General features: G+C 41.9%; 1 protein-coding gene across 1 annotated transcript; it reads left to right on the forward strand.

Moving 5' to 3' along the window:
• Positions 1-1,126: 1,126 nt before the first annotated feature.
• UBE2J2 (ubiquitin conjugating enzyme E2 J2) lies at positions 1,127-23,792 on the forward strand. The gene is made up of 7 exons (XM_070759146.1): positions 1,127-1,515; positions 13,385-13,515; positions 15,484-15,524; positions 17,478-17,580; positions 18,852-18,990; positions 19,147-19,227; positions 21,007-23,792. The coding sequence occupies exons 2-7, from the start codon at positions 13,385-13,387 to the stop codon at positions 21,292-21,294; spliced, it is 783 nt and encodes a 260-aa protein (XP_070615247.1). The 5' UTR covers positions 1,127-1,515; the 3' UTR covers positions 21,295-23,792.
• The last annotated feature ends 4,071 nt before the right edge of the window (positions 23,793-27,863 follow it).

The following is a 27,863-nucleotide window of genomic DNA, read 5'->3' on the forward strand; positions in this document are numbered from 1 at the left end:
CTAAATTTACATGCTCCTCCAATCATGACAGCATATTCCAACCCCACCCCACCAACACACCTTTTTACTTTAAGTACTTTATAAGCCCCCTCCTGTCTTAAACTATAAGAGATCCCCTCAAGGTAATACTCCCGATGTGTTTTCTATTTTCTATTGAAAAATTTCCTTTTTTCTATGCATAACGAAATTACATTATTGAGTTACTTTTAACTAATATCCATTTTTTAAAAAACAGTTTGAAAAAAATGCTCTGAGATGGCACAGGCGCCTTCAAGTAAAATAGGTGTTGTATCACTGCATATTTTCTGAGTGTGGGCATTGAAAAGCTTCATTGCTACCTACTGAAACAAACAAATGCTGCTTGGTTTCTTCTCGACTTCTGAGATTAGAGACTGAGGGTAAAGCTTTGCAGTTCTCTCCCTCTATTTTTTCTTTTATATACACTGAGAGCATATGCACCAATGACAAATTCATTGTGTATCCAATCACACTTGCCCAATAAAGAATTCTATTCTGTTCTATTCCATTTTCTCTTCTCTTCTCCCCTTCTATATTCTATTCTCTCCTCTTCCTCATTCTATTCAAAGTTCTATTAATTATTCTATTCTTTTCTCGCCACTTTCAAACTAATCACCAAGGTTGCATTACTATTAGTCTTCTCATCATTCCTTTCACCCATCTCCTCACACTTAGGACTGTACGACTATGATAGTAACTTGTTGCTTGTATCCTTACGATTTATATTAACATTGTTTCTTGATTGCTTATTTGTAACCTATGACATTCATTAAGTGTTGTACCTCATCATTCTTGACAAATGTATCTTTTATTTTATGTACACTAAGAGCATATGCACCAAAGGCAAAGGCAATCACACTTGGCCAATAAAGAATTCTATTCTATTCTATTTTATTCTACTCTATTCCATAGCATGGCGCTATTTTGGGCCCCGCTCGCTTCATCCCGGCCTCATTCTCGTGCGGTTTCCACGGCAACGGACCAGCAACGCGCGGGAAAAGGACCAATGCATCTCGAGCGACCCCGCGCAGGCGCACACTTAAACCATCCCAACGAATGAGATGTACTGTAGTTGTGAAGGGGTAAAAGAACGCTCCGCCCCTGAGGGGGGGGGAACAACAACAAAAGGCCGAGGCCGCTCCTTCCTCCCGACTACGACAACGGTCCTGGGCGTCGCTCTAGCCCGCCCTCCGCGGAGCTCTGTGGCAACCCCGCCCTTTAAAAAAACCTTTCTTCCCATCCCTCTCCGTCGATGTCGGGCCTCCCCGGAAGTTTCTCCTCTAGCCGGAAGAGGAAGTGGCGAGCAAGGAGGGAAGCCGGCCTTTAGTTGGGCCTGCCCTGGGCGGCCATCTTGGAGGGTCGCGGTGGGCCGGAGCTGGGCAGCCGCGTCTGAAGGAGATCAGGCGCCGCCCGGTTGACAAGCGGACTCCGGCGCTCAGCTGCCCTCCTTCCCCTTCCCCCGCCCCGAGCCGGAGGACCGGAGCCTAGCGGAGAGCGGTAAGGACTCAGAGCCGGAAGCCCCTTTTGTTTATTGAATGGCTCCCATGGTGCTGGGCTCCCATCGGGCACAGCCTGGGCGCCCTAGCCAGGGGAACATCTGGACCCTCCGGCGGATAAAAGGGCTGGGCGGGCCGGAGATCGGTTAGGAAGGGGTGGGGCTGAATCCGGGAAGCAGCAGGTCGTGTGAATGCAGCCGGGCGGAGGCTGCTAAGGCTTGGAAGCCGAACACGTGTATTCCAAACGGCTCCTTGGGTAGCTGGCCAAAGGAAGCCCCCCTCCCCCCTTCTCCCACCTAGTCGGGTTTGATTGCTTTGGGAACCGCAGCTTTGGCTTTCGGGATGCTAACTAAACCCCACCCCACCCCGGATACATCTATGCGTGAGATAGGTAGGATAGGATAGGGAGAGAGTGAGGATAGAGATAGATAGATCTACAGACAGCTAGATAAAAAGAGAGAGAGAGGATATACACTGCTCAAAAAAATAAAGGGAACACTTAAATAACAGAATATAACTCCAAGTAAATCAAACTTCTGTGAAATCAAACTGTCCACTTAGGCAGCAACACTGATGGACAATCAATTTCACCTGCTGTTGTGCACATTCAATTTTGTACAGAACAAAGTATTCAATGATAATATTTCATTCAGATCTAGGATGTGTTCTTTGAGTGTTCCCTTTATTTTTTTGAGCAGTATATATAGAGAGAGATAGGATAGAGATAAGGGATATAGGATAGGATAGAATAGTGATATAGAATAAGATATATAGGATAGAGATATAGGATAGGATAGAGGTATAGAATAGATAGAGATATCGGATAGGATAGAGATATAGAATAGATAGAGATGTAGATAGGGTAGGATAGAGATATCGGATAGGGAGAGAGAAAGAGAAAGAGAGAGAAAGGATAGAGATAAATAGATGAAGAGGGGGAGATATATATATATATATATATATATATATATATATATATATATATATATATACACACACACCCATATATATATGGGTATGGCTAGCTGATGAGGCCAAAATAAGGCCGAAATAGATCTATCCTAGTCTCCCTTAATTTTCAAATTCAGCAAAAAAACATGTGACACATACAGATAGAATTGTCGGCTATCAATAAAATTAACTGCCTTGGAAATGGCCCTGGGTTGGGCTGAGAGGCAAATAAGGAGCTGTGATGTTCCTTCAATACACCAGGGTGATTCGACACAAAAATATGTAACCCTTCCCTGGTGCAGAGCTGAAGGGATTGGATACTGTAGCCTAGAGGATAATTCTCTGCCTTACAAGGCAAAGGTTGCAGGTTCAAGTCCCAGTGGGTAGGGCTAGCTATTGAGCCCAAAATAAGGCCAGAATAGATCTATTCTAGTCTCCTTTAGTTTTCAAATTGAGCAAAAAAAGTGACATACATTCATACATACATATACAGAGAGAGAGAGAGAGAGAGAGGATAGAGATATAGATAAGATATATAGGATAGATAGAGATGCAGATAGGATAGGATGGATATAGGATGGATTAGATATTGAATAGAATAGATATTGAATTGAATATACACTGCTCAAAAATAAATAAATAAAGGGAACACTCAAAGAACACATCCTAGATCTGAATGAATGAAATATACCCATTGAACACTTTATTCTGTACAAAGTTGAATGTGCACAACAACAAAATGAAATTGATTGTCAGTCAGTGTTGCTTCCTAAATGGGCAGTTTGATTTCACAGAAGTTTGATTTAGTTGGAGTTATATTCTGTTGTTTAAGTGTTCCCTGTATTTTTTTGAGCAGTGTATATAGAATAGAATAGATATTGAATAGAATAGAATTCTTTATTGGCCAAGTGTGGCCAATAAAGGGAATTTGTCTCGGGTGCATATGCTCTCAGTGTACATAAAAGAAAAGTTTGTCAAGAATCATGCGGTACTACACTTAATGATAGTTCGGGTACAAATAAGCAATAAAATCATATTATGAACCAGTCAATATAAATTGTAAGGATACAAGCAACAAAGTCACAGTCATAGTCCCTTGTGGGAGGAGATGGGTGATGGAACGATGAGAAGATTAATGGTAGTGCAGACTTAGGAAATAATTTGACAGTGTTGAGGGAATTATTTATTTAGCAGCATGATAGTATTGGGTGGGGAGGACTGTTCCGGTGTCTACTTGTCTGTGGAATAATAGTTTATGGGAAGGGGAGTTTATCATCAGATAGTAGGGTGATGATAAACTCCTCTACCCATCATTCCTGGCTACCAGCTGGGGGCTTCTGGGAGTTGTGTTGTGTTCTAGGGTAATTAATTTATAATTAATTCTAGGAGTTGTGTTCTAGGATAATTAATGCTCCTGTCTCTGGCTATTATAAAGCCATTTGCTAGAACTGAGGTGGCAGGGATGGTGATGGGGGCACTTAAGGCAAAAGCAGACAGAAAAGAAATTGGATGGTTTTGACTTTATGGTGCTCAGCTGGAGGTTTTGGTTTAGTAGTTAGGCTTAGTTCAGCTATTATGGTTTATTCACTGAACTTCCCTGATTGGTTTATTCGACTTCCCAGACTTGCACAAGAAAACATTTGGCAGCTTAAGGTTGCGTGGAAACATTTTTTAAAAAAGAAACAGCCAAAGAATTGAAAACAAAACGTAGCAAAAATCTGGTACAGCAAAAACAGGATAGCAGAGGAATAGAATATAATTCAATTAAGTTCAGTTCGATTCTTTATTGGCCCAGTGTGATTTGACACACAAGGAATTTGTCTTTGTTGCAGATGCTCTCAGTGTACATAAAAGAAAAGATGCATTTGTCAAGAATCATGAGGTACAACCCTTAATTATTGTCTCAGGGTGCAAATTAGCAATCAAGAAACAATCCATATTATAAATCGTAAGGATGTAAGCAACAAGTTACAGTCATAAGTGGGAGGAGATGGGGGATAGGAACAATGAGAAGACTAGTAGTAGTAATAATGCAGCCTTAGTGAATAGAATAGAACAGAAAAACAATAGACTAGACTAGAATAGAATTCATTATTGGCCAAGTGTGATTGGACACACAAGGAATTTATCTTTAGTGCATATGAATACATAAAAGAAAAGATACGTTTGTCAAGAATCACGAGGCACAACACTTAAATATTGTCATAGGGTACAAATAGGCAGTCAGGAGATATCATTAATATAAATTGTAAGGACACAAGCAACCAAGTTACCGTCATACAGTCATAAGAGATGGCTGATGGGAACGATGAGAAGATTAATGGTAGTGTAGCCTTAGTGAATAGTAATGACAGTGTTGAAGGAATTATTTGTTTAGCAGAGTGATGGCGTTTTGGGGGGGAAAACCCTGTCCTTTTGTCTAGTTGTTCTGGTGTGCAGTGCCCTAGCGTTGTTTTGAGGGTAGGAGTTGAAACAGTTTTTATTATTATTATTATTTATTGGATTTGTATGCCGCCCCTCTCCGCAGACTCGGGGCGGCTAACAACAGTCATAAAAAATAGCATGTAACAATCCAGTACTAAACAACTAAAAAAACCCTTATTATAAAACCAAACATACATACAAACATACCATGCGTAAATTGTAATGCTTAAAGGGAAAGAATATCTCAGTTCCCCCATGCCTGACGCCATAGGTGGGTTTTAAGAAGCTTACAAAAGGCAAGGAGGGTGGGGGGGCAATTCTAATCTCTGGGGGGAGTTGGTTCCAAAGGGCCAGTTTATGTCCAGGATGTGAGAACAACATAACAGGGAAAAACCAAAAGGCTGGGGCCGCCTATTGTATAGTCCATTCACAAAAGCCTTTCGTTCTGGAGAGAGGTTCGCTTTGTCCAGGTGAGCAGGGAAGTATGATACTTTTTGGTCCCTGACAGGTGACATGGTTTCAACCCAGGATGAGCTGAGAGAGAGAGAGAGAGATGGAGAAGGGCGGTAACCTGGCCTTGTGCCATGAAGAGGCTTGTATTGGCTTATTCATCTCAAATCTTGAATTAAACTTGGAAATCGTTAGGTAGCCCTGTGGAACTGATGGGTGTTATGCGAGCTCATCAACGTGGCACCTGTAATTAGTCGCATTGCCACATTCTGGAACCGCTTCTGGAGCCTGGATTTCAAGGTCCTTCCCACGCAGCACACATTGTGGTTGTTCAAATGACAAGTGACCAGGGCGTGAGTGATCATGAAAACAGGGTTTAGGATTAGGCACAAATTGACAACCAACGATAGAACAACCTTCCAGCAAACGTGGTTGGTAAATCCACAGTAATTGAATTGAAACATGCCTGGGATAAACATTTACCTATTTATCCTAAGATCAAATACAGGAAATAGTACAGTATAAGGACAGACTAGATGGACCATGAGGTCTTTTTCTGCTGTCAATCTTCTATGTTTCTATGTTTCTAGACCAGCGGGACGGGGCTCTAGCCACAGCTGCCCTGCGTCTCATTTCTGATCATGGGAATACTTCCCCACCCAGAAAGAAAATATAAATGTCACAAATATATAAATAAAATAAGAGAACTCCCCAAATGCATCAAACTCAAAACCTGCAGGTTGTTTGGGATGAGATATAACATAATGTGTAATATAATATTTTTTCTTCATAAAATTGTTAAATAGAATAGGATAACAAGAGTTGGAAGGGGCCTTGGAGGTCTTCTAGTCCAACGTCCTGCTTAGGCAGGAAACCCTACACCACTTCAGACAGATGGTTATCCAACATCATCTTAAAAACTTCCAGTGCTGGAGCATTCACAACTTCAGGAGGCAAGCTGTTCCATGGATTAATTGTTCTCACTCTCAGGAAATTTATCCTTGGTTCTAAGTTGCTTCTTACCTTGTTTAGTTTCCACCCATTGCTTCTTATTCTACCCTCAGGTGCTTTGGAGAATAGTTTGACATTCTCTTCTTTGTGGCAGCCCCTGAGATATTGGAAGACTGCTATCTTGTCTCCCGTGGTCCTTCTTTGCATTAAAGTAGACATACCCAGTTCCTGCAACTATTCTTCATATGTTTTAGCCTCCAGTCCCCTAATCCTCTTTGTTACGCTTATCTGCACTCTTTCTAGAGTCTCACCATCCTTTTTATATTGTGGCGACCAAAACTGGATGCAGTATTCCAATTGTGGCCTTACCAAGACCTTATAAAGTGATATCAACACTTCTCATGATCTTGATTTTATCCCTCTGTTAATGCAGCTTAGAACTGTGTTGGCTTTTTTTAGGCAGCTGCTGCACATGGCTGGCTTATGTTTAAATGGTTGTCCAACTGTAAGATCCTTCTTACAGTTACTACCATCAAGCAAGGTACCACATATACTGTACCTGTCTTTCCTGCCTCACCTTTGGATTTCATTTTGTTAGGTAGCATCCAATGTTGAAGTCTGTCAAGATCCTTCTGTATCTTAAGCCTACCTTCTGGATTGTTGGCTAAATAAAAGAAAGCTTATTTCTCAATATCCTGATCCCCAGAGTCTTCAGCCACTGGGAAAGAATCTTATTTTATTTTATTTATTTATTTTATTATGAATTAGATTTCTATGCCACTCTTCTCAGACTAGTTTGTTTAGGATGCAGTAGTATATCTGATTTTCAGGCAACATTGACTTGGTATAAAGCTTCAACAGAATCTTAAGGCAGATTCTGAAATGTCTGGATTGTCCCAGTTAATAGCCGCACGTAAATTTTGTCTGGTGTAACCTTCTTTAACCTTTCATAAATAAAGGAAATGCTTTTCCTCCTTTATCTGGGTCACCATTCCAGCCATGGCTGCCCCATAGGTCATGGTGCTATCTATCTTGTTTGTCCTTAGCATCTTTGAGCTTTTGCTCACTGGAAGAGACCAATCCTGTCTCTGGGGAAGCTATCAAAACTTAGAATTAAGCAGAGATTTCTCGACCATGGTGCTCCAACACTGGAGTTTTGAAAGAAGAGATTGGACAGCAATTTCTCTGAAATGGAATTAGGGTTTGAGCAGGGGGTTGGACTAGAAGACCTTCAAGGTCCCTTCCGGCTCTGGCGTTCTTTTAGAAGACTGTCAATGACATCCTTGTTTAGAGCAGACCAGAACTACAGAAATGAGAAGCGGGGAGTAAGATAATTTTTCTGCTGGGTGCCTCAAATTAACTACCGGCCTGCCAACAAGATGGGAGTAATCCCGAATTATTTTCTCTGAAAATACAATCTTCTAAGGAATTCTTCATTTCTTGCGAGGAAAACGATCTTGTGGAATTAACCCGAGCCTCTATATAACACGTTTTCCTTTCAATGAAAGCTTCCCCGTCATTAATATTCCAAAAATCTTGTCCTTGGAAATTAAACTGGTAGGCTTTTAATATTAATATTTATACACTGCTGAAAAAAAAAATAAAGGGAACGCTCAAGAACCCACACTGGATCTGAATGAATGAAATCTTCTCATTGAATACTTTGTTCTGTACAAAGTTGAATGTGCTGACAACATGTGAAATTGGTTGTCAATCAGTGTTGCTTCCTAAGTGGAGAGTTTGATTTCACAGAAGTTTGATTCACTTGGAATTATATTGTGTTGTTTAAGTGTTCCCTTTATTTTTTTGACAGTATATGTAGATGGATGGATGGATGGATGGATAGATAGATGGCATGTTAATATTGATTGTTTCCTGATTGCTTATTTGTACCCTATGACAATCATTAAGTGTTGTAGCACATGATTCTTGATAAATGTATCTTTTCTTTTATGTACACTGGGAGTGTATGCACCAAAGAAAAATTCCTTGTGTGTCCAATCACACTTGGCCAATAAATAATTCTATCCTATTCCTATTTGTATTCTATTCTATTCTATATTCTATTCTATATTCTATTCTACACTGCTCAAAACAATAAAGGGAACACTTAAACAACACAATACTAACAAAACTTCTGTGAAATCAAACTCTCCACTAAGGAAGCAATGCTGATTGACAATCAATTTCACATGTTGTCAGCACATTCAACTTTGTATAGAACAAAGTATTCAATGAGAATATTTCATTCATTCAGATCAAGGATGTGTTCTTTGAGTGTTCCCTTTATTTTTTTGAGCAATATATATTCTATTCTATCCCTATCCTTTTCCTATTCCCATTCCATTCTATTCCATTCTATTCTTTTTGTGCCAGGGAATAGAAGTAATGCATATTTACTTTTCTTTTTTAATTTATGGTATGTTTGTATCTAAGCACAATAAGGGTGTTTTCTTTTTTTCTGCCACAACAGTCCTTTTGGGATTGTTTGATTTGCGCCTATGCTTCCTAGAGTCTAGCCCGGCTCCCTGGTGACCTCTTCCAGATTCAGCTGTTTGTATTTATGATTCAGCTATACCCGAGCAAAGAACCGGTGAGATGAACTGGATTTTGACCCTTCCATCATCCTTAAGTCAACAACACAATGTTTTATCTGGCGTGGCAATTCTGGAAGGTCCCTAGATGAAGCTAGGCAAGCAAGGCTCTCGTATTTGGGTGCTGCTTAGGGAAGGGGAAATTGATCAAGGCCAAAAATGGGAGTCAAACTTTGGGCATGTTGGAATGGGGATTTGGATCCTGTTTGCAAACATAGAAGAAGCGATGGGAAAGAGGGGAATCCTGTAACAGGGATGAAGAGAAGAGCTCAGTGAGTTTAAACAGGAAGGGGTTTAATTTTGGGGGGATTTTTTTTTTAAACATAGAAACACAGAAGATTGGCGGCAGAAAAAGACCTCCTGGTCCATCTAGTCTGCCCTTATACTGTTTCCTGTGTTTTATCTTAGGATGGATCTATGTTTATCCCAGGCATGTTTAAATTCAGTTTCTGTGGATTTACCAACCACGTCTGCTGGAAGTTTGTTCCAAGCATCTACTATTCTTTCAGTAAAATAATATTTTCCCACATTGCTTCTGATCTTTCCCCCAACTAACCTCACATTGTGCCCCCTTGTTCTTGTGTTTACTTTCCTATTAAAAACACTTCCCTCCTGAACCTTATTTAACCCTTTCACATATTTAAATGTTTCGATCATGTCGCCCCTTTTCCTTCTGTCCTCCAGACTATGCAGATTGAGTTCATGAAGTCTTTACTGATAGGTTTTATGCTTAAGACCTTCTACCATTTTTGTAGCCCATCTTTGGACCCGTTCAATTTTATCAATACCTAACTAGCATAAATAAATATATCAATATTTGTCTATTTAAATCCAAATGAGGATGGTGGGATGCTCCCGTGTTGCTTTTAGGTTGCTCCTGGATGAAGGGAGGAAGCTATTTTTATGACTGTTACCCTGGTTAGAAGGAAATGATTCTCATGGCTGTTGCCCTGGTTAGGTTAACACTGTCAACTCTCACATGGGTTTTTTTTTTTAAAGGTTTCCCTGCTTACAACAATTATTCCAACAATTTAAAAACAGTTCTTAAGATAAGGCAATTTGAAGACTGGTGAACTTGTAGAATTGAATAGGATAGAATATTGGAATGAATAGAATAGAATATATACTGCTCAAAAAATAAAGGGAACACTCAAAGAACACATCCTAGATCTGAATGAATGAAATATTCTTGAATATTTGTTCTGTACAAAGTTGAATGTGCACAACAGCAGGTAAAATTGATTGTCAATCAGTGTTGCTTCCTACCTAAGTGGACAGTTTGATTTCACAGAAGTTTGATTTTCTTGGAGTTATATTGTGTGGTTGAAGTGTTCCCTTTATTTTTTTTGAGTAGAATAGAATGGAATGGAATAGAATAGAATAGAGAGTAGAATAGAGAATATAATTGAGTAGAAATAGAATAGAATAGAGAATAGAATTAAATAGAATAGAGAATAGAACAGAATAGAATACAATATTGGAATGTAGAATAGAATAGAGAAGAGGGAGTAGAAGAGAATAGACTAGCGAATAGAATATTGGAACGAAGAATAGAATAGAGTATAGAATAGAATGGAATTCTTTATTGGTCAAGTGTGATTGAATACACAAGGAATTTTTCATTGGTGCAGATGCCCTCAGTGTAGAAAAAAGAAAAGATCCATTTGTCAAGTATCATAAGGTACAACACTTAATCATAATCAGGAAACAATCAACATTAATATAAATCGTAAGGATATAAGGAACAAGTCACAGCCATGAAGTCATAAGTGGGAGGAGATGGGGGATAGGAACGATGAGAAGTAATGTAATTACAGTGATCTCTCGATTAGCGCGGGGGTTACGTTCCAAGACCTCCCGCGCTAATCGATTTCCGCGTTATAGTGGTGCGGAAGTAAAAAACACCATCTACGCATGCGCGCCATTTTTTTTCATGGCCGCACATGCGCAGATGGTGGAGTTTGCGTGTGGGCGGCGGGGAAGACCAAGGGAAGGTTCCTTCAGCCGCCCAACAGCTGATCTGCTCCGCAGCGCGGAAGCAGCGAGGAGCCGAAGATGGGGTAAAGGCAAAGGGGGAAACCCCATCTTCGGCTCCTCGCTGCTGCCGCGTTGCGGAGCGGATCAGGTGTTGGGCGGCTGAAGGAACCTTCCCTTGGTCTTCCCGCCGCCCAGGCAAAGGGGAAACCCCAAGATCGCTTGCCGCTTGCCGCTTGCCGTATTGCAGCTTGGAGCCTTGCTTCGCCTCCTTCGCTGCAATACGGCAAGCGGCAAGCGATCTTGGGGTTTCCCCTTTGCCTGGGCGGCGCTGGGGCCATGCGGAGCCGCTCATCTAGGGGGGCGTGGACCGGCAAGGTGCCCTCTGCTCTCTCTCTTTCTCTCCCTGTTACCGGTGTGGTATAAGAGAGAGAAAGAAAGAGAAAGGAGGGCGACTTGCCAGTCCACGCCCCCCTGGATGAGCGGCCCCGCATGGCCCCAGCGCCGGACTCCGCCCTTGTTCGGCTCTGCAGCTGAGAGGCCACGTCCACCCCCTCCTCGGTGTTCCCGGCACCCAGCGTCCCCACGCCGCCTCCACCTCCCGGTAATGCGCCCGACCTCTGCCTCTCTCTTTCTCTCTCATATACCACGCCGGCAACAGGGAGAGAAAGAGAGAGAGAACTAGCGCGGACTTATAGAAACATAGAAACATAGAAGACTGATTATTATTTTGATTATTTTATTATTAATTATTTTTTAATTAATATTTTTTGAAAAACTGCATTGCAGCATTTCGCGCTAATCGAGACCGTGCTAATCGAGGGATCACTGTACTAGTAATTGTATTAGTTGCAATAGTGATAGTAGCTAGGACCAAAGTTCATAGGGCTTCTCCCTATAGTGAAAGACATAACTCTGTTACAATACAACTTAACCTCCTTCGTAACAGAGTTCCAAGTAACACCCCCAACGAAAGAAGACTCCGAGACTGGGCGTTCCTCAAAGCTCCGCTTTATTAGCGATGTCACATTGGCAGCATCTTGGAAAATCCGAATCTGAAAGCTTCTGGGTTTGCCCCACCCAAAAGAGAGCCCAAGTCCCTGCCTCAGCAGCACCCACATGTCCATCACATGATCAAATCAAAGCACCATCCCAAGTAGAGATGGTCCCCTAGCCTAGGTCAGTGTCTCTCAATTATTTTTTTGTTACGCTGCCTCCTAGGAAGAAGTATACATTTTGCGCCCCCCTCAACTCTCCACCGGGATGATTGTTTGCAATATTCAGTACGTTTTCGCTAAAGAACCTTGAGCGGCTTATCAGTGTGATTGGGGTGTAATGTGTTTAAGTGACGCCTTAATTTACAGTGGTACCTCTACTTACGAACTTAATTCGTTCCGTGACCAGGTTCTTAAGTAGAAAAGTTTGTAAGAAGAAGCAATTTTTCCCATAGGAATCAATATAAAAGCAAATAATGCGTGCGATTGGGGAAACCACAGGGAGGGTGGAGGCCCTGTTTCCTCTCAGGAGATTCCTAGAGAAGCCCCACGGAAGCCCTGCCTTTTCTGACCTCATTTCCTCCCAGGAGATTCCTAGAGAGGCTCCACGGAGGCTTCTCCCTGCATTTTCTGGTTACAGTTTTGAAGACTCGGGTTTGTAAGTGGAAAATGGTTCTTGAGAAGAGGCAAAAAAATCTAGTGACCCCAAGCCTGGCGGCATAAATAAGTTTTCAGATTTTTACAAAAGGCAGGGAGGGTGGGGGGCAGTACAAATCTCCAGGGGGTGCTGATTCCAGAGGGCCGAGCCTCCCACAGAAATAAATAACTACTATGGTAAATTAAGCTGCTAGTGATTAACGTGCCGGGGGGGGGGGGGGCCTTTTGGAAATTAATTGGTACTCCTGATGACAAAATTAGATTTATATATTTTTTATTTTTGTACAAGCACACAATTTAAAAAAAAAATACCTTGGAAAAAGTGTTATATACACCAAGAATTTATGATTGATTAAAGTGTATAATTACGTAGTTACTGTAATATTATTATTTCCCCCTCCAGCACAATCAAAAATATTCTTAATTCTCATACTTTCAGTTGGTGCTTCTTTTGGTTTCCAATATTGTTCAAGGCTAATTCTAGCTGCAGTAAGAATATGTAATATACTGCTCAAAAAAATAAAGGGAGCACTCAAATAATGCATCCTAGATCTGAATGAAATATTCTCATTGAATACTTTGTTCTGTATAAAGTTGGATGTGCACACCAGCATGTGAAACTGATTGTCCATCAGTGTTGCTTCCTAAGTGGACAGTTTGATTTCACAGATGTTTGATTTACTTGGAATTGTGTTGTTTAAGTGTTCCCTTTATTTTTTTGAGCAGTGTATAATGCAGTGGTATTTTTTTTCCACTTCGACAACGATTATAACTTTTATTTCTCCCTCCTCCACAAGCTTCTCTTTTCAGCTTGCGGGGCTTAAAATTCCTTTGGCTTGGTTGTTCCTTACGAGTTTCCTCTCTTTGCCTTCAGATGAGCAACTCCAGCAACAAGCGCGCCCCGACCACGGCCACCCAGCGACTCAAACAGGACTACCTGCGCATCAAAAAAGATCCAGTGCCTTATATTTGTGCTGAGCCTTTGCCATCCAATATCCTTGAGTGGTAAGAATGGAGGTGGGGTCGGGCGAGGGTGCTGAACCCAGGGGCTACCGGTATGCTGTGTGCACAGCTGTGCCCGTATGTCCCCGGGGTGTTTTTGCTTCTGCGCATGTGCAGGAAGCAAAAACACACCAAAATCTCGCAAGGGGACACGCGTGCGAGATTTTGGTGTGCAGGGGGATTTCTGTACATGCGCAGAAGCAAAAAATCACTGAAATATCTCTCATACGTTTCTCCCCTTGTGGGACTTTGTTTCTGCGCATGTGCGCGAAGCAGAAATATGAAAAATTGAAGAAAAAAAGATGGCACCGTAATGGTTGCGCGCAAATTGTGCAATCTGGCGGCTGCTACTGGTGCGCTATCCCCTTCCGTACTGGCAGCATCCCACTACTGGCTGAACTTGAAAGATGTCAAGAGAGTGAACCACCTTAAGATGAGAATTGGGGGGGGGGGGACCAGTGGTGGGAGAGTTTCCTAGAGCAGGGGTGTAAACTCAAGGCCCGTGGGCCAGATCTGGCACATGGGGTTGTCCTGGTCTCCCCAATGAGGAAAGATCAGGCCAGTGTTGCTTCTGTCCTGTCTACCCAATGCGAAGCGGTAACATGGCAGCAGTTTGGGGAGTGGTGTCAAGCTGGCCACACCCACCCAGTTGGCCACACCCACCCAGTTCGTCAATCTAAACCCAGGTCTACCACAGCCCTGAAATTGAATTTGACACTCCAGCTCTAGAGGCTAAAATTCCCGATCGGGCTCGTTTTTCCCAAAGTCTCACCAGCTGCTTAAGTAGTATTTTTTCACACTATGGAAAGTTGGGAGTATTACCGTATTTTTGGAGTGTAAGACGCACCCGAGTGTAAGGCACACCTTAGTCTTGGGGGAGGAAAATCGGGGGGGGGGGGGATCTACCTACCAGGTATTCATCTGGCTAGCATCCTTGGCCTGTTCAGCTTCAGCACATTATTATAATCCCTGGTTAGGGCTGGAAAAAAACCTTTGGAGGGAGTAGCAATGAAAACAAACTTGCAAAGATTTAGGGCTGGAAAAAACGTCTTCAGTGAGTAGCAGTGAAAAAAATCGTGCAAGCCGGGAATATCATTAGCATCTCGTTAGGGCTGAAAAAACCTTTTTAGTGGGGAGTATCAATGAAAACAAGCCTGCAAAGACTTAATGCTGGAAAAAACGTCTTTGAAGCGAGTAGCAGTTAAAAAAATCGTGCAAGCTGGGAAAATCATTAGCATCTTGTTAGGGCTGAAAAAAACCTTTTTTAGGAGGGAGTAGCAATGAAAATAAGCCTGCAAACCAGGAAGAATCTGGAAGATCATTAGCACTTGTTAGGGCTGGGGAAAAAAGCTTTGAAAAAGCTACATTTGAAGCATGTCCAATAAGTCCAACAAGTCAGCACACAAGTCCAATACATACATATAGGTCCAATACGTCGGCATACAAGTCCAATTAATGAAGTAATAAATAAATAAGATGCACCAAAATTTTCAGCCTGTTTCATGTATGTATTTCTTTATTCATACATACTTCTATGCCGCCCAATATCTTGGTACACAGGGCGTCTCACAACAAAATAAAATACAATATAATTTTTTGGGTGGGGGAAAGGTGCGTCTTGTACTCTGAAAAATACGGTATTTTTCACACTATTGGAAATTGGGAGCATTATTTACCTGTGGTTTTTTTGTTAAAAAAACCCCCCTCTTCTGTAATAAATACCCACATCCACTAACGGAAATTTGCAGATAAATATGCAAGAAAAAAACCACGCAGCAGACATAAGAAAATGGCAGTCGGAAATGATACAGAAATTTAGAAATAAGGCTGTGGTATAACAAAACCTTGTTAGCGGGCAGCGGGCGTGACAGAGCAGATTTCCACCTGGGGATCTTTTGAAAGAATAGGACACCCTCATGCCTCACTTCCGATTTGAAATATGACTTGTGTAATTGTATTTTTTTTTGGCAGGCATTATGTTGTACGAGGACCTGAAATGACGCCATATGAAGGTAAGGTTGGGTTTTTTGTTTGTATTCTGTGAGCCGCCCCAAATCTTTGGAGAAGGGCGGCATACAAATCTAATTAATAATAATAATAATAATAATAATAATAATAATAATAATAATAATAACGACTCTGGCATAAGCCAGTGAAAGTGGTTCCAGTGGTACTTGGCACGCTGGGCGCAGTGCCAAAGGATCTCAGCGGACATTTGAAAACCATTGGAATTGACCAAATCTCCATCTGTCAATTGCAAAAGGCCGCTTTACTGGGATCGGCAAACATAATTCGCTGCTACATCACACAGTCCTAGGCGCTTGGGAAGCGCCCGACTGGTGATGAAATACGAAATCCAGCATAGTGATGTCGTTAGCTGTGTTGCATTGACATAATAATAATAATAATAATAATAATAATAATAATAATAATAATAATAATAATAAATCGGAGCTTGGCAATGGAGTAAACTCTCCCTAAACATGAGCCTCCCTCATGGAGAAGTTGGGAACATGTGTTTTAATCTTGCTTGAGAACAGAGTTCCAGAGCTGTTTCACTCACTCCACCCCACCCCACCCTCCTTGTTGAATATTTTTATAGTCGTGTGTGTATATATATATCATAGAATCCTATGTAGATGAGCCTCGGAAGTGTAGTGGTCAGAGTGCAGTACTGCAGCCTACTTCTGCTGCCTGCCGGCTGCCTGCCATTTGGCAGTTCCAATCCCACCAGGCTCAAGGTTGACTCAGCCTTCTATCTTTCCGAAGTGGGTAAAATGAAGAGTTAGATTGTTGTGGGCAAAAGGCTGACTCTGTCAACTGCTGGAAAGCACTGTAAAGTGGTATATAAGTCTTTAACCACTGGAAAGCAGTATATACATCTTTAACCACTGGAAAACAGTATATACATCTTTAACGTTGGAAAGCACTCAAAAGCAGTATATAAATCTTTACTAGCTAGAAAGTACTGTGAAGCAATATATGCGTCTTTAACTGCTGGAAAGTACTGTGAAGCAGTATATACATCTTTAGGCACTGGAAATCACTATATAAATATTTACCATTATAAAGTAGTATACAGTAGAACCCCGACTTACGAGACTAATTGGTTCCGGAAGGAGGCTCGTAAGTTGGAACGCTCGTATGACGAAACATTGTTTCCCATAGGAAACAATGTAAAGTCAATTAATCCGTGCAACAACAAAAAAAAACCGCTGCCGCCGAACGCGGAAGTTAGCGTTCGGCTTCAGGAGACAGCTGCAAAGCGGCGCGGGTGTTTTAAAACGTCGCAGCCGGCCTGGGGGGCTCGGGGGCTTCCCCCCGAGCCCCCCAGGCCGGCTGCAACCTTTTAAAACACGCGGGATACGAGCGCCAAGGAGCTGTCTCCTGAAGCCGAACGCGGAAGTTAGCGTTCGGCTTCAGGAGACAGCTCCTTGGCGCTCGTATCCCGAATGTGAGCTCGGGAGGCGAACAAAAATGTCGCTCCCCTCCCAGCTCTTATCTCGAGTAGCTCGTAAGTAGAGCTGCTCGTATGTCGAGGTTCCACTGTATACGTCTTTAACCAATGGAAAGCAGTATATAAGTCTTAAGTGCTATTGTTATTGCTAGTTGGTCGAGGATCAGTGTACAAAATTTGTATTCTTGGAATGTTTGTAGATGCCAGTTGAATTTCAGATGCTTGGTTGAGAAAAATTAAAAGGGTGAAGGGCTGGTATCTAGAAGTTCTAGCATCGTAGGAGGATGAAGGAGGTGGCCCGAGTCACTCATCAGGCAGGACTTGTTTTTTTTAATCTCCTCTGCATATTTCAGAGGACTTTCTCCTTTTCGTCGAATAGTTTGGAAACAAAAAGTGAAATCCAGATGTTCTCTTCTCAAAAGCCTCTTCAATAAGTTCCTTTGGATGACACGCTTTGCTTGTGAAATCGAAAAACGGTTCTCTCTTTTTCTGCTATTCCTCTTTTCAGGTGGCTACTACCACGGCAAGTTAATTTTCCCCAGAGAATTTCCTTTTAAACCTCCTAGTATTTATATGATCACACCAAATGGAAGATTTAAATGCAACACGAGGTAAGATAATTGGCTTAATTATTTCCTGGTCTTTTCCGAGCCGATGATTTGAAAACACCTCGTTCCCCTCTTGCCCTTTAAGAATATGAGAAATATTTTCGCTCGAGACCATTTGATCTCAAGGTGTACCATGTTTTGAAGTGCAGTGGTACCTCTACTTACGAACTTAATTCGTTCTGTGACCAAGTTCTTAAGTAGAAAGGTTTGTAAGAAGAAGCGATTTTTCACACAGGAATCAATGTAAAAGCAAATAATGCGTGCAATTGGGGAAACCATAGGGAGGGTGGAGGCCCTCTTTCCTCCCAGGAGATTCCTAGAGAGGCCCCACGGAGGCTTCTTCCCACCTTTTCTGGCCCTGTTTCCTTCCTCCCAGGAGATTGCTAGAGAGGCCCCATGGAGGCTTCTTCCCACCTTTTCTGGCCCTGTTTCCTCCCAGGAGATTCCTAGAGAGGCCCCATGGAGGCTTCTCCCCGCCTTTTCCGGCCCTGTTTCCTCCCAGGAGATTCGTAGAGGGGCCCCACAGAGGCTTCTCCCTGCCTTTTCCGGCCCTGTTTCCTCGATGTATAAGACACGCCAATATTTCCACCCACTATATTCCAAAAAATACTGCAAATCAGCATCTTTACTTTGAACGTGATTGCTTCTGCCCTGCGTTTTCACTGATATTGGATATTGGTGTAATCCTCGACGTAAGAAACCCCCCCTCAGATTCGTAGTGCCCTCACCCTCCTCGCCTTTCACAAGAGTCTTAAGACTCAGTTATGTCATCAGGCTTGGGCTGATTAGATCTTAGCCCCTTGGCCAACGAATGATTGCATGATTGATGTAGGAGTGGTGTGATTGATTTTTAATATAATTAGGGATTTTAGATAGCTATGTAATTTTAATTTAATTGGATTCATTTTATTGTAATTTATTGTTTTTTACATGTTGTAAGCCGCCCCGAGTCTTCAGAGAGGGGCGGCATGGAAATCCAATAAGTAAATAAATAAATTGATTCATCCAAATTTCCTTTGCTAAGCTAGGCAGCTGCTTCTGGCTCCCTCTTGTGGCTAACTGCAACACTAACTCTTAAAGCTATAGTGTTATAATTCATTTAAACATACATTGATAGTTTGTTTATATATTGCCAAACCCAGACAGTTATACACATAGTACTAACACATGGCATCAAAAGTAATCTCGTCGTGGGGAACATTTTTCTGTATCTCTGCTGCAATGGAGCTTCAGTGTTTCTGCATTTTTAAAATTATTATTATTATTTGCTATAGGTTGTGTCTCTCCATCACTGATTTCCACCCGGACACCTGGAACCCAGCTTGGTCAGTCTCTACAATCTTGACAGGCCTTCTTAGTTTTATGGTTGAAAAAGGGCCCACTCTGGGCAGTATAGAAACAACAGAATTTACGGTGAGTCTCTCTTGCTCTTCGTTCGCTGCTGATTCAAAAATCAGCCACAAAGGAATCCAGAGGCAAATATGGGACTCTGATTTCTTTTCCATTCAAACGATAGTCCCAGAACTGATTATTTTTCCCTCTCCTCCTCTTCTCTTCTTGCTCCCTCAGAAGAGGCAACTGGCTTCGCAGAGTTTAGAATTTAACGTAAAAGACAAAGTCTTTTGTGAATTGTTTCCTGACATGGTGGAGGTAAGTGACAGGCTAGTCTTTTCTTCTTATGCAATATTTCCAATTGTGTGTGTTTTTTATTGCTTTTGTTACGATTGTTGGCCTGTCTCGGTTAGCTAGGCTTGAAACCTTCGACAACACCGAACAGAGAATTTTAACAGAGCGTGGATGTGTGATAAAGCCAAGACACAGACTTAGTTAAATAAGTATTATTTACATATAAACAAAATATAAACAATCCAGAATAAGCACGTAGCGAATACAGAATAATAAGCACTGAGCAATCACAAGATAGAAGCACAAATCAAAATACAATATAGATAATAAGCACGAAGTTTAAACACAACTCCCCCTTCTCAGGCAAAAGTAAAAGGAAGTGACTGAGCAGAATAATGAGCTTTTATAGATTTAATGAGGAAGTGACGAAACAGCCTTGAATATTAACTCTTCAAGGACAAGTTAACTCTTTAAGTACAAGTTTGGTACAAGTGTACAATATGCAGTTTACAATGGCAATCCCTAACAACCATGTACCCTGTACTAACAATGACTATGCTTTATATTTCTGCTGTTGATATTGTAATCTTTTTACGCTGCTTTTAATTCCTGTTATTGCTGTGAGCCACCCAGAGTCCATTTGAATTGGCGGCATATATAAACTTTACTAAATAAACAAACAAATAAATAAAGTTCCACCTTGACCTGAGCTTTGGTTTGCTTAACCTGAGAAATTTTCAACCTGGCTTGTTTGATATTTGATTCTTTTCCTGATCAATGAAATGTTGGAAATGTAATCAGTTACCGGGCTCTTTTTATCATATGTGTTGGACATGCATGGAAGCCAAGAAATTTTGGAAAGAGATTCAGCACTGGATACAGAAGATTCTGAAAAGGATTATTGAATTTAAACCAGAAATATTCCTATTAGGTATTCTACCAGAAAATTTTAATAAAGAGGAAATACACAGCTCAAAAAAATAAAGGGAACAAAACAGAATGTAACTTCAAGTAAATCAAACTTCTGCGAAATCAAACTGTCCACTTAGGAAGCAACAATGATTGATGGTCAATTTCACACATCGTTGTGCAAATGGAGTAGTTGTGCAAATGAAATATTCAATGAGAATATTTCATTAATTCAGATCTAGAATGTGTTCTTTGAGTGTTCCCTTTATTTTTTTTGAGCAGTGTATATTTGATTGTAGGTATTGTAACAGCAGCTAGAATAGCATATGCGCAAAATTGGAAGCTGAATATAAAATTCCAGATGAAAGAGAAATTTTACATAAGATTTTAGATGATGCTGAAATGAACAGGCTTACTTTAAAGAAGAGTGTGATTACTGTAAGATCTGGGGAATGTTTTATGAATGGTTGGAAACTAAAAATAATTGAGAAATAATTTTATTTTTTTATTTTTTTTAATTGAATTTTAAAAAACAAACAAAACACTAAGCAGCAACAATCCCATTAAACTTTCAATATAAATGCTAAGGAAATAAAAAAACAACAGAAAAAAGAAAGATGAAATCAAATAAGAAAGAGAGAAGAGAAAAGGAAACAGACATAACTAAAACATACATTTGGGATATTTACATCCCTTCTCATTCAGAATTTTATACATTTTTAGCTTATTTTAGTTAACATATTGCTTTGCATATTTACAGATTTGCTTTTCTACAAATAATTTTCTTGATCACTTTTGAAGGAATACATGACGATTTAATTTTAATTTACTAAAGACCCAGATAATTCTCTCCCCGTTACCTCTTTCTCTCTCCGTCTCTTCTCGGCTTTCCAGGAAATCAAGCAGAAACAGAAGGCCCGAGACGATCTCCGTAGCCGGCCGACGACTCTCCCGCTTCCGGATGTCATCCCTGACGGAGAAGTTCACCACGGTCAGAACGGCCTGCCCATCCTTAACGGGCACCCGCCGTTGGCCGCGGCTAACAATCCCCTCGGCCTCCAGCAAGCCAACCGTCACCACGGACTCCTGGGTGGAGCTTTGGCGAACTTGTTTGTTATAGTGGGCTTTGCGGCCTTCGCCTACACAGTGAAGTACGTCTTGAGGAGCATCGCGCAGGAGTGAGAAAGACACGTGCCGGAGTTCTCCCTTCTTCCTCAATCCGGATTCCGAGACCAAAATAACAGTAGTGGCGGGAAAAGGAAACAAAAAGCAAAAACATTTGGGACTCTGCAGGGTCCCATACTCCCGACTGTTGGGCTAACTGCTGTGATGTGTACAGGGTTTTCATTTCGTTTCGTTTTCATTACTGGCTTTTTGGCCCCATGGAATTAGTTTTGTCGGAGGGGAGGGAAAACCCTGCTTGGGATTCAGGGGGGGAAAGATGGGATGGGACGAGGAAGAGGACAAATCTGCCGTCGCCCAAGAATAGAAGAAGAAGAAGAAAAACCCCTTTCTCGAAACTGTAGGATCTAAAGTTACCAGCCTACGAAATCCCCGTGGTCCTTTTAATTTTTATTTTATTTCCACACATACACACAACCCCACCGCACTCTTGAATTTGTTCTAATGGCCTTGGCACTTTTTCGAGAACGCGGGTGGGGTTTTGGGGGGGGCGATAGAGAAGACAGGGTTGATTGGGAGAGGATGGGCAGCTCTTGTCTATTTTAATACGGGTGGGGTAGCGGAGGAGGGTGGGTAGAGGAATAAGAAGGAGCGCGGTATTCGTCTCCTTAAAGATGCCCTCCTTAGATCGCTTCCGCTTTGATGTCTTCGGGTCCGCAGGAGTTTGTGCGTGTGAATGCTAGATTCTCTGGGAAGCATTTCGCGTAATAAGTTGGCGAGAGAATGAACTTTTTTTAAAAAAAGGGTATTTAAAAGTCAAGCGTGGAGTTGAAGACGTGCGTACACTCTGAATCGACATCGAGCTATCCCCAAAAAGTTGGAGGAGTTTTTTTTGGCTCTTAACGGAGGCGGCTTTTTCCTCTCCCAGACAAACCCCAATAATGGTCATCGGAAGAATTATTAACGTGGTGCGTTTTTAAAGCAGGCATGTCCTTCGCCCAAACTTCATCACAGAAGTACAGTTGTTTTCCCCTTTTTTTAAAGGGGAAAAAAAATTCTGGCCCGATAAAAACTTGCCCAATTGCTGCTCTTTAAAAAAAAAGAGAGAGAAGAAGACATGACAATAAATGGCCAGGCCTGACCAGTTCTCCTTGGCCTTTGATGGGCGTATCTTTTTTTTTTTTTTTTTAAGTTTAAAAGTTTGATGTTCTGCATTCCCCCCCCCCCCTCTTGGAAGGACCCCTTGTTTGATGACTTGGGGTTGCAATCATGTTATATCAAAGGTCTTTCAAACCTGGGTGACTTTTTAAGACTTGTGGACTTCAAGAATTCTGGGAGTTGAAGTCCACAAGTTTTAAAAAAGTTGCCAAGTTTGGGTGTGAACGCCTTTGCAATTCATCTCCAGGTTTTTGCTGCTATAAAGAGAAGGGAAATGAAATGAAATGAAAAATTGGAGCCCCGACGGGCAGCGTGGGAAGGAATTTTTAAAAATACATTCCTTCTGGGTTTGACACCCAGAAGGCTGCTGGGGCTGTTGTCTACATTACTTCTCTTGCTTTAGGTTGAAGGTATCTTTCCAAAACCAGGAGAAAGAAAGAAACATACCCCCCCCCCCAAGTTACGCTTCCAAAATTGGTAGGATGGTCTCGTGGTATTTTAAAATATCAAAAGTATTTTAAAGATGAGAATTCTGTTTTTCATTAAGGTTGGAGTTATTGGTTTTGTACCAATTTTTGCGTAGCTTTCCCCGCCCCCCTTTTTTTCTTTTTTCTGGAACCCGCGTACAAAATGAAATGGAGGGAAAAAAGTTTTTTGACTTTTAAGGATAACCGGAAGTATTGAACCGGGGCGGGGGGAGTGGGGGAGAAGGCAACCAAGAAAAGGACGAATTGCATCCATAACTTAAGACAGACAAGCGAACAATCTGCTTTTTGACCAATTTTCCCTGCCAGTTAGGTGTGGTTTAGTTGTGATTCTCCCAAGTAGCTCCATCCGTGAAACAAGACGTTTGTTAAAATAAATCGTAGGGATGGTAGAGAGAGAGAGAGAGAGAGAAAAAAGGACCACAATTGAAAATGTGTGTGGGGGTTTTATTTAAAGAAAGCCAACTCAATATGCCAGGCACCATTGTGGGGTTATGACTCCCGTCATCCTTGGGCTCTAGGGTTCTATGACAAATTAGAGAAGGGTTCTCGATTGGAAAGGCCAATTTAAAATATGTATTTCCATTTTTTTTAGAAATACTTCAGGGATTGTGTGAAGGCCTCCGATCTCCCTGCCTTTTGATGAAACTTTGTGATTTATTTACTTCTTCTTAAAGCTTGGCCTTGTGTCCCATGTTTTGCACCCGGCGGTTGTACCAAGATCTTAAATGTACATATTCATACGAAGGCATTTCTTTCTACTTGGACAAAATAAAAAAAGCGTACGTCACATTCGTTAGTACCTTAAAAGGGGTGGGAGAAAGAGGCCTGTTCAGTGCACTTGGTTCACAAATGGAGCTAAGCTTGGGTTTGTTTTAAACCATAGTTTGTTGAATAAATCACTGTCTGAGTTCACACTTTGTGCTCGATTTCGTGCGGGGGTGTGTGTGTGGCTTGCGAGCTGCACTGATGGGGAGGTGACAGACGGGTTTAACTTCCACATGTAGCTTAAATCAGCTTAATGACATAATTGGACCTGCTGGCCAAAGTGGAATTTTTAGATGTATGTTTTCTCTTTTAAAAAAAAAAGTTTAAAATTTTATTCCCATGCAGACATTCCCACATATTTATCATCTCCTTTCTCATTTCATTCTTCTACAAAGTCTTTACATATATACAGTAGTACCTCTACCTAAGAATGCCTCTACTTACGAATTTTTCTAGATAAGAATCGGGTGTTTTAAGATTTTTTTTTGCCTCTTCTCAAGAACCATTTTCAACTTACAGACCCGAGCATCTGAAACTACCCGGAAAAGGTGGGGAGAAGCCTCCATGGGGCCTCTCTAGGAATCTTCTGGGAGGAAACGGGGCCAGAAAAGGCATGGAGAAGCCTCCGTGGGGCCTCTAGGAATCTCCTGGGAGGAAACGGGGCTGGAAAAGGCAGGGAGAAGCCTCCGTGAGGCCTCTAGGAATCTCCTGGAAGGAAACAACTGGAAAAGGCAGGGAGAAGCCTCCGTGGGCATAGTTCCCTCTAAGCTGAGCAGTGAGCAATCGCTCACTTAAAAATCATCATCAACTCAGAGTTTTCCAAACCTGCCCAGAAGCCGAGAGGGAAAGAGTGAGAGGGAAGAGGAGAGGAAGAGAGAGAAACAGATAGAAAAAAAAGAGGAAGGAAAAGAAAAAGAATGGGAGTAAGGAAGAGAGAAAGAAAGTCAAAATCTAGTTTGAAACTAGCTCAACTATTTAAGTGGCATTTTGATATTGATAGAGTTGCCCTATTATGAGCTCACTGTTATAGACACACAGTACAGTATTTTATTTTGAAATTCTCTGAGGCAAAACGGTGGGTTGTTTGTTTGTTTGTTTGTTTATTTAATATTTCTGTGATGCCCAGTCTCGAAGGGTCTGCCGCTCAGACACTATACTTTTCTGCCCACCCCCCCAAAAAATTAGAGGGAACACTGTCCGTGGGGCCTCTCTTGGAATCTGATAGATAAACAGTAGATAGATACAATAGATAGAGATAGCCGGTTTTCCCCAAAATAAGACATCCCCTGATAAGTCCAATTGGGTTTTTTGAGTGCGTGGCAATAAGGCCAAGCACTTATTTCAGGGTTCAAAAAAAATATAAGAAAGGTTCTTACTTTTGGGAAAACAAGGAAGGAAGAAGATATATGGATAGGTGGATGGAGATAGGAAGAAAAAAAGAGAGATACCTTGTTTTCCCCAAAACAAGGCCTCCCCTGATAATAAGCCCAATTGGACTTTTGAGTGCATGGCAATAAGGCCAAGTGCTTATTTCAGGGTTCAAAAAAAATATAAGAAAGGTTCTTACTTTTGGGAAAACAAGAAAGGAAGAAGATATATCGATAGGTGGATGGAGATAAGAAAAAAAAGAGATACCCTGTTTTCCCCAAAACAAGGCCTCCCCTGATAATAAGCCCAATCGGACTTTTGAGTGCATGGCAATAAGGCCAAGTGCTTATTTCAGGATTAAAAAAAAAATGAGGGTCTTATTTTTGGGGAAACACAGGTAGCAGAGGTCCTCCCCCTTTTGAGACAAAGCAAGCTTGGAAGAAGAACCTTCATAGACTCCTAGTAGTATAATGGACCACACTGGGACATAGTATAATGGACCACACTGGGATGCCAGGAGAAATCGGTGGGGGGGGCATTTCACCTATGGCTGCCAAGAAGTTACACTGGGCGAAGTACCTTTTTCACGGAAGACCTATTAACTGAGAAGGTCCTTTGTGCTTTGGACCACACACTCATTTTTGTTTTTAATAGGCTTAAATTCTTAGGCCTGGGTTGGAATTTGACTTGAGATAAGGGAGAAGAAGATGAAACAAATGGCCTCGAGATACAAGACGACCCAGTGGCTTTCCCTACTTCTGCAGCCTTCGCCTGGCTGAATAACGCATTAGATGCAGGTAATTTCAACTGTCATGCAACAGCTTAACCAGCAGGTGTCGCTACAACACCATCGTCTGACAAATGGCAGATAAGCAATGAAGTTTTATTGGGGATGAATTGAGTCTAACCTTGGTCACACAACCCCTTGTTGCTAGGGTGTAAAATAAGGGAGGCCCACTTTGAGAAACCCTAATCGTGTAAGCCCAGGATTTGAAAGCTGCCACAAAAATGAGGAACGCCAGGAGAAACCAGAAGTTGGCAATAAACCAACAGCTTGCCACACTATAGATGGCCTGATGTTTATGGGAACTTGGGAGGGGGGATTTTCAGGAGGGAACAGATGCAGCCAGAAAGCATTCTTTTGAGCAGTTCAAGGTCATCCTTTGTCCAGCCACCTGGGCGGAAGCGGAAGGAGGACTGGCCACGGTGGGACAATCTAAGTGGACAAGGTGACAAGTTTGGGGGTGGGGTATGTGGACAAGGGATATGAACTTTCAACTGGGGGGGGGGAGCTCTGATTCAGATTTCCCAGTGTTGGTGCCAGGATGTTGCTAATCAAGAAATCCAATAAATAAACTTGGGAGGGCAGGTTTTCATGAGAGAACAGATGCAGCCACAAAGCAGGAAGAGGGAGATTGTGATCCTGCTGTATAGAGCAGTGTTTCCCAACCTTGGCAACTTGAAGATATTTGGACTTCAACTCCCAGAATCCCCCAGCCAGCATTCGCTGGCTGGGGGATTCTGGGAGTTGAAGTCCAAATATCTCCAAGTTGCCAAGGTTGGGAAACACTGATATATAGCACTGGTGAGACCCCATTTGGAATACTGTGTTCAATTTTGGAGACCTCCCCTACAAAAAGAGATGGATCAAATTGAACAGGTCCAAAGACGGGCTACAAAATGGTGGAAGGTCTTAAGCATCAAACTTACCAGGAAAGACTCAATGAAATCAATCTGTATAGTGGAGGACAGAAGGGAAAGGGGGGACATGGTCGAAACATATGTTCAAGGGTTAAATAAGGTTCAGGAGGGAAGTGTTTTTAATAGGAAAGTGAACCCAAGAATAAGGGGCCACAATCTGAGGTTAGTTGGGGGAAAGATCAAAAGCAACGTGAGAAAATATGATTTGACTGAAAGAGGAGTAGATGCTTGGAACAAACTTCCAGCCGACGTGATTGGTCAATCCTCAGTAACTGAATTGAAACATGCCTGGGATAAACATAGATCCAGCCTAAGATTAAATACAGGAAATAGTAGAAGGGCAGACTAGATGGACCAGGAGGTCTTTTTCTGCCGTCAATCTTGTATGTTTCTTTCGAGCAGTTCAAGGCCATTCTATGCCCACCCACCTGGGCGGAAGCGGAAAGAGGACTGGCCACGCTGGCACAATCTGAGTGGGCAACGTGACAAGTTTGTGGGTGAGAGGGGGACCAGGGGTGTGAAATTTCAACTGGGGTGGGGGGACACTCAGATTCAGGCTTCCCAGTGTAGGTGTCAGAATTGCTCCAGCAATAAATTGGAACTTTGAGGAGCACTTTGACTTGGACTCTTGATTTAAGTTTGGATGCTATCTAGAACCTTGACGCCGGTGTTTACAATCAGTGGTTTTAGCCAAAGTAAAACTTCATCCAATTAAACGTGGAGGCGACCTGAAGAAACAATCCAGGATGTCTCCCAAATATCCAGTGATACCAAATGGCTGGGCTAAAAAAAAATCAAGCTGTCGATTTCAAACCATGCTGGTTTGTCTTGACCGGAAATCCCAGCCAATGCTTCAGAAAACAGTCTATAACAAGTAGGAAGAAGGAGGTTGTGATCCCGCTGTATAGAGCGCTGGTGAGATCCCATTTGGAATATACTGTGTCCAGTTCTGGAGACCTCACCTAAAAAAAGAGATTGATAAAATTGAATGGGTTCAAAGCAGGCTACAAAAATGGTGGAAGGTCTGAAGCATGAAACTGATCAGGAAAGACTTCATGAACTCAATCTGTATAGTCTGGAGGACAGAAGGGAAAGGGGGGACACGATCAAAACATTTAAATATGTGAAAGGGTTAAGTAAGATTCAGGC

Source organism: Erythrolamprus reginae, chromosome 8 (genome assembly GCF_031021105.1).
Source record: "Erythrolamprus reginae isolate rEryReg1 chromosome 8, rEryReg1.hap1, whole genome shotgun sequence".
Lineage (NCBI taxonomy): Eukaryota > Metazoa > Chordata > Lepidosauria > Squamata > Dipsadidae > Erythrolamprus > Erythrolamprus reginae.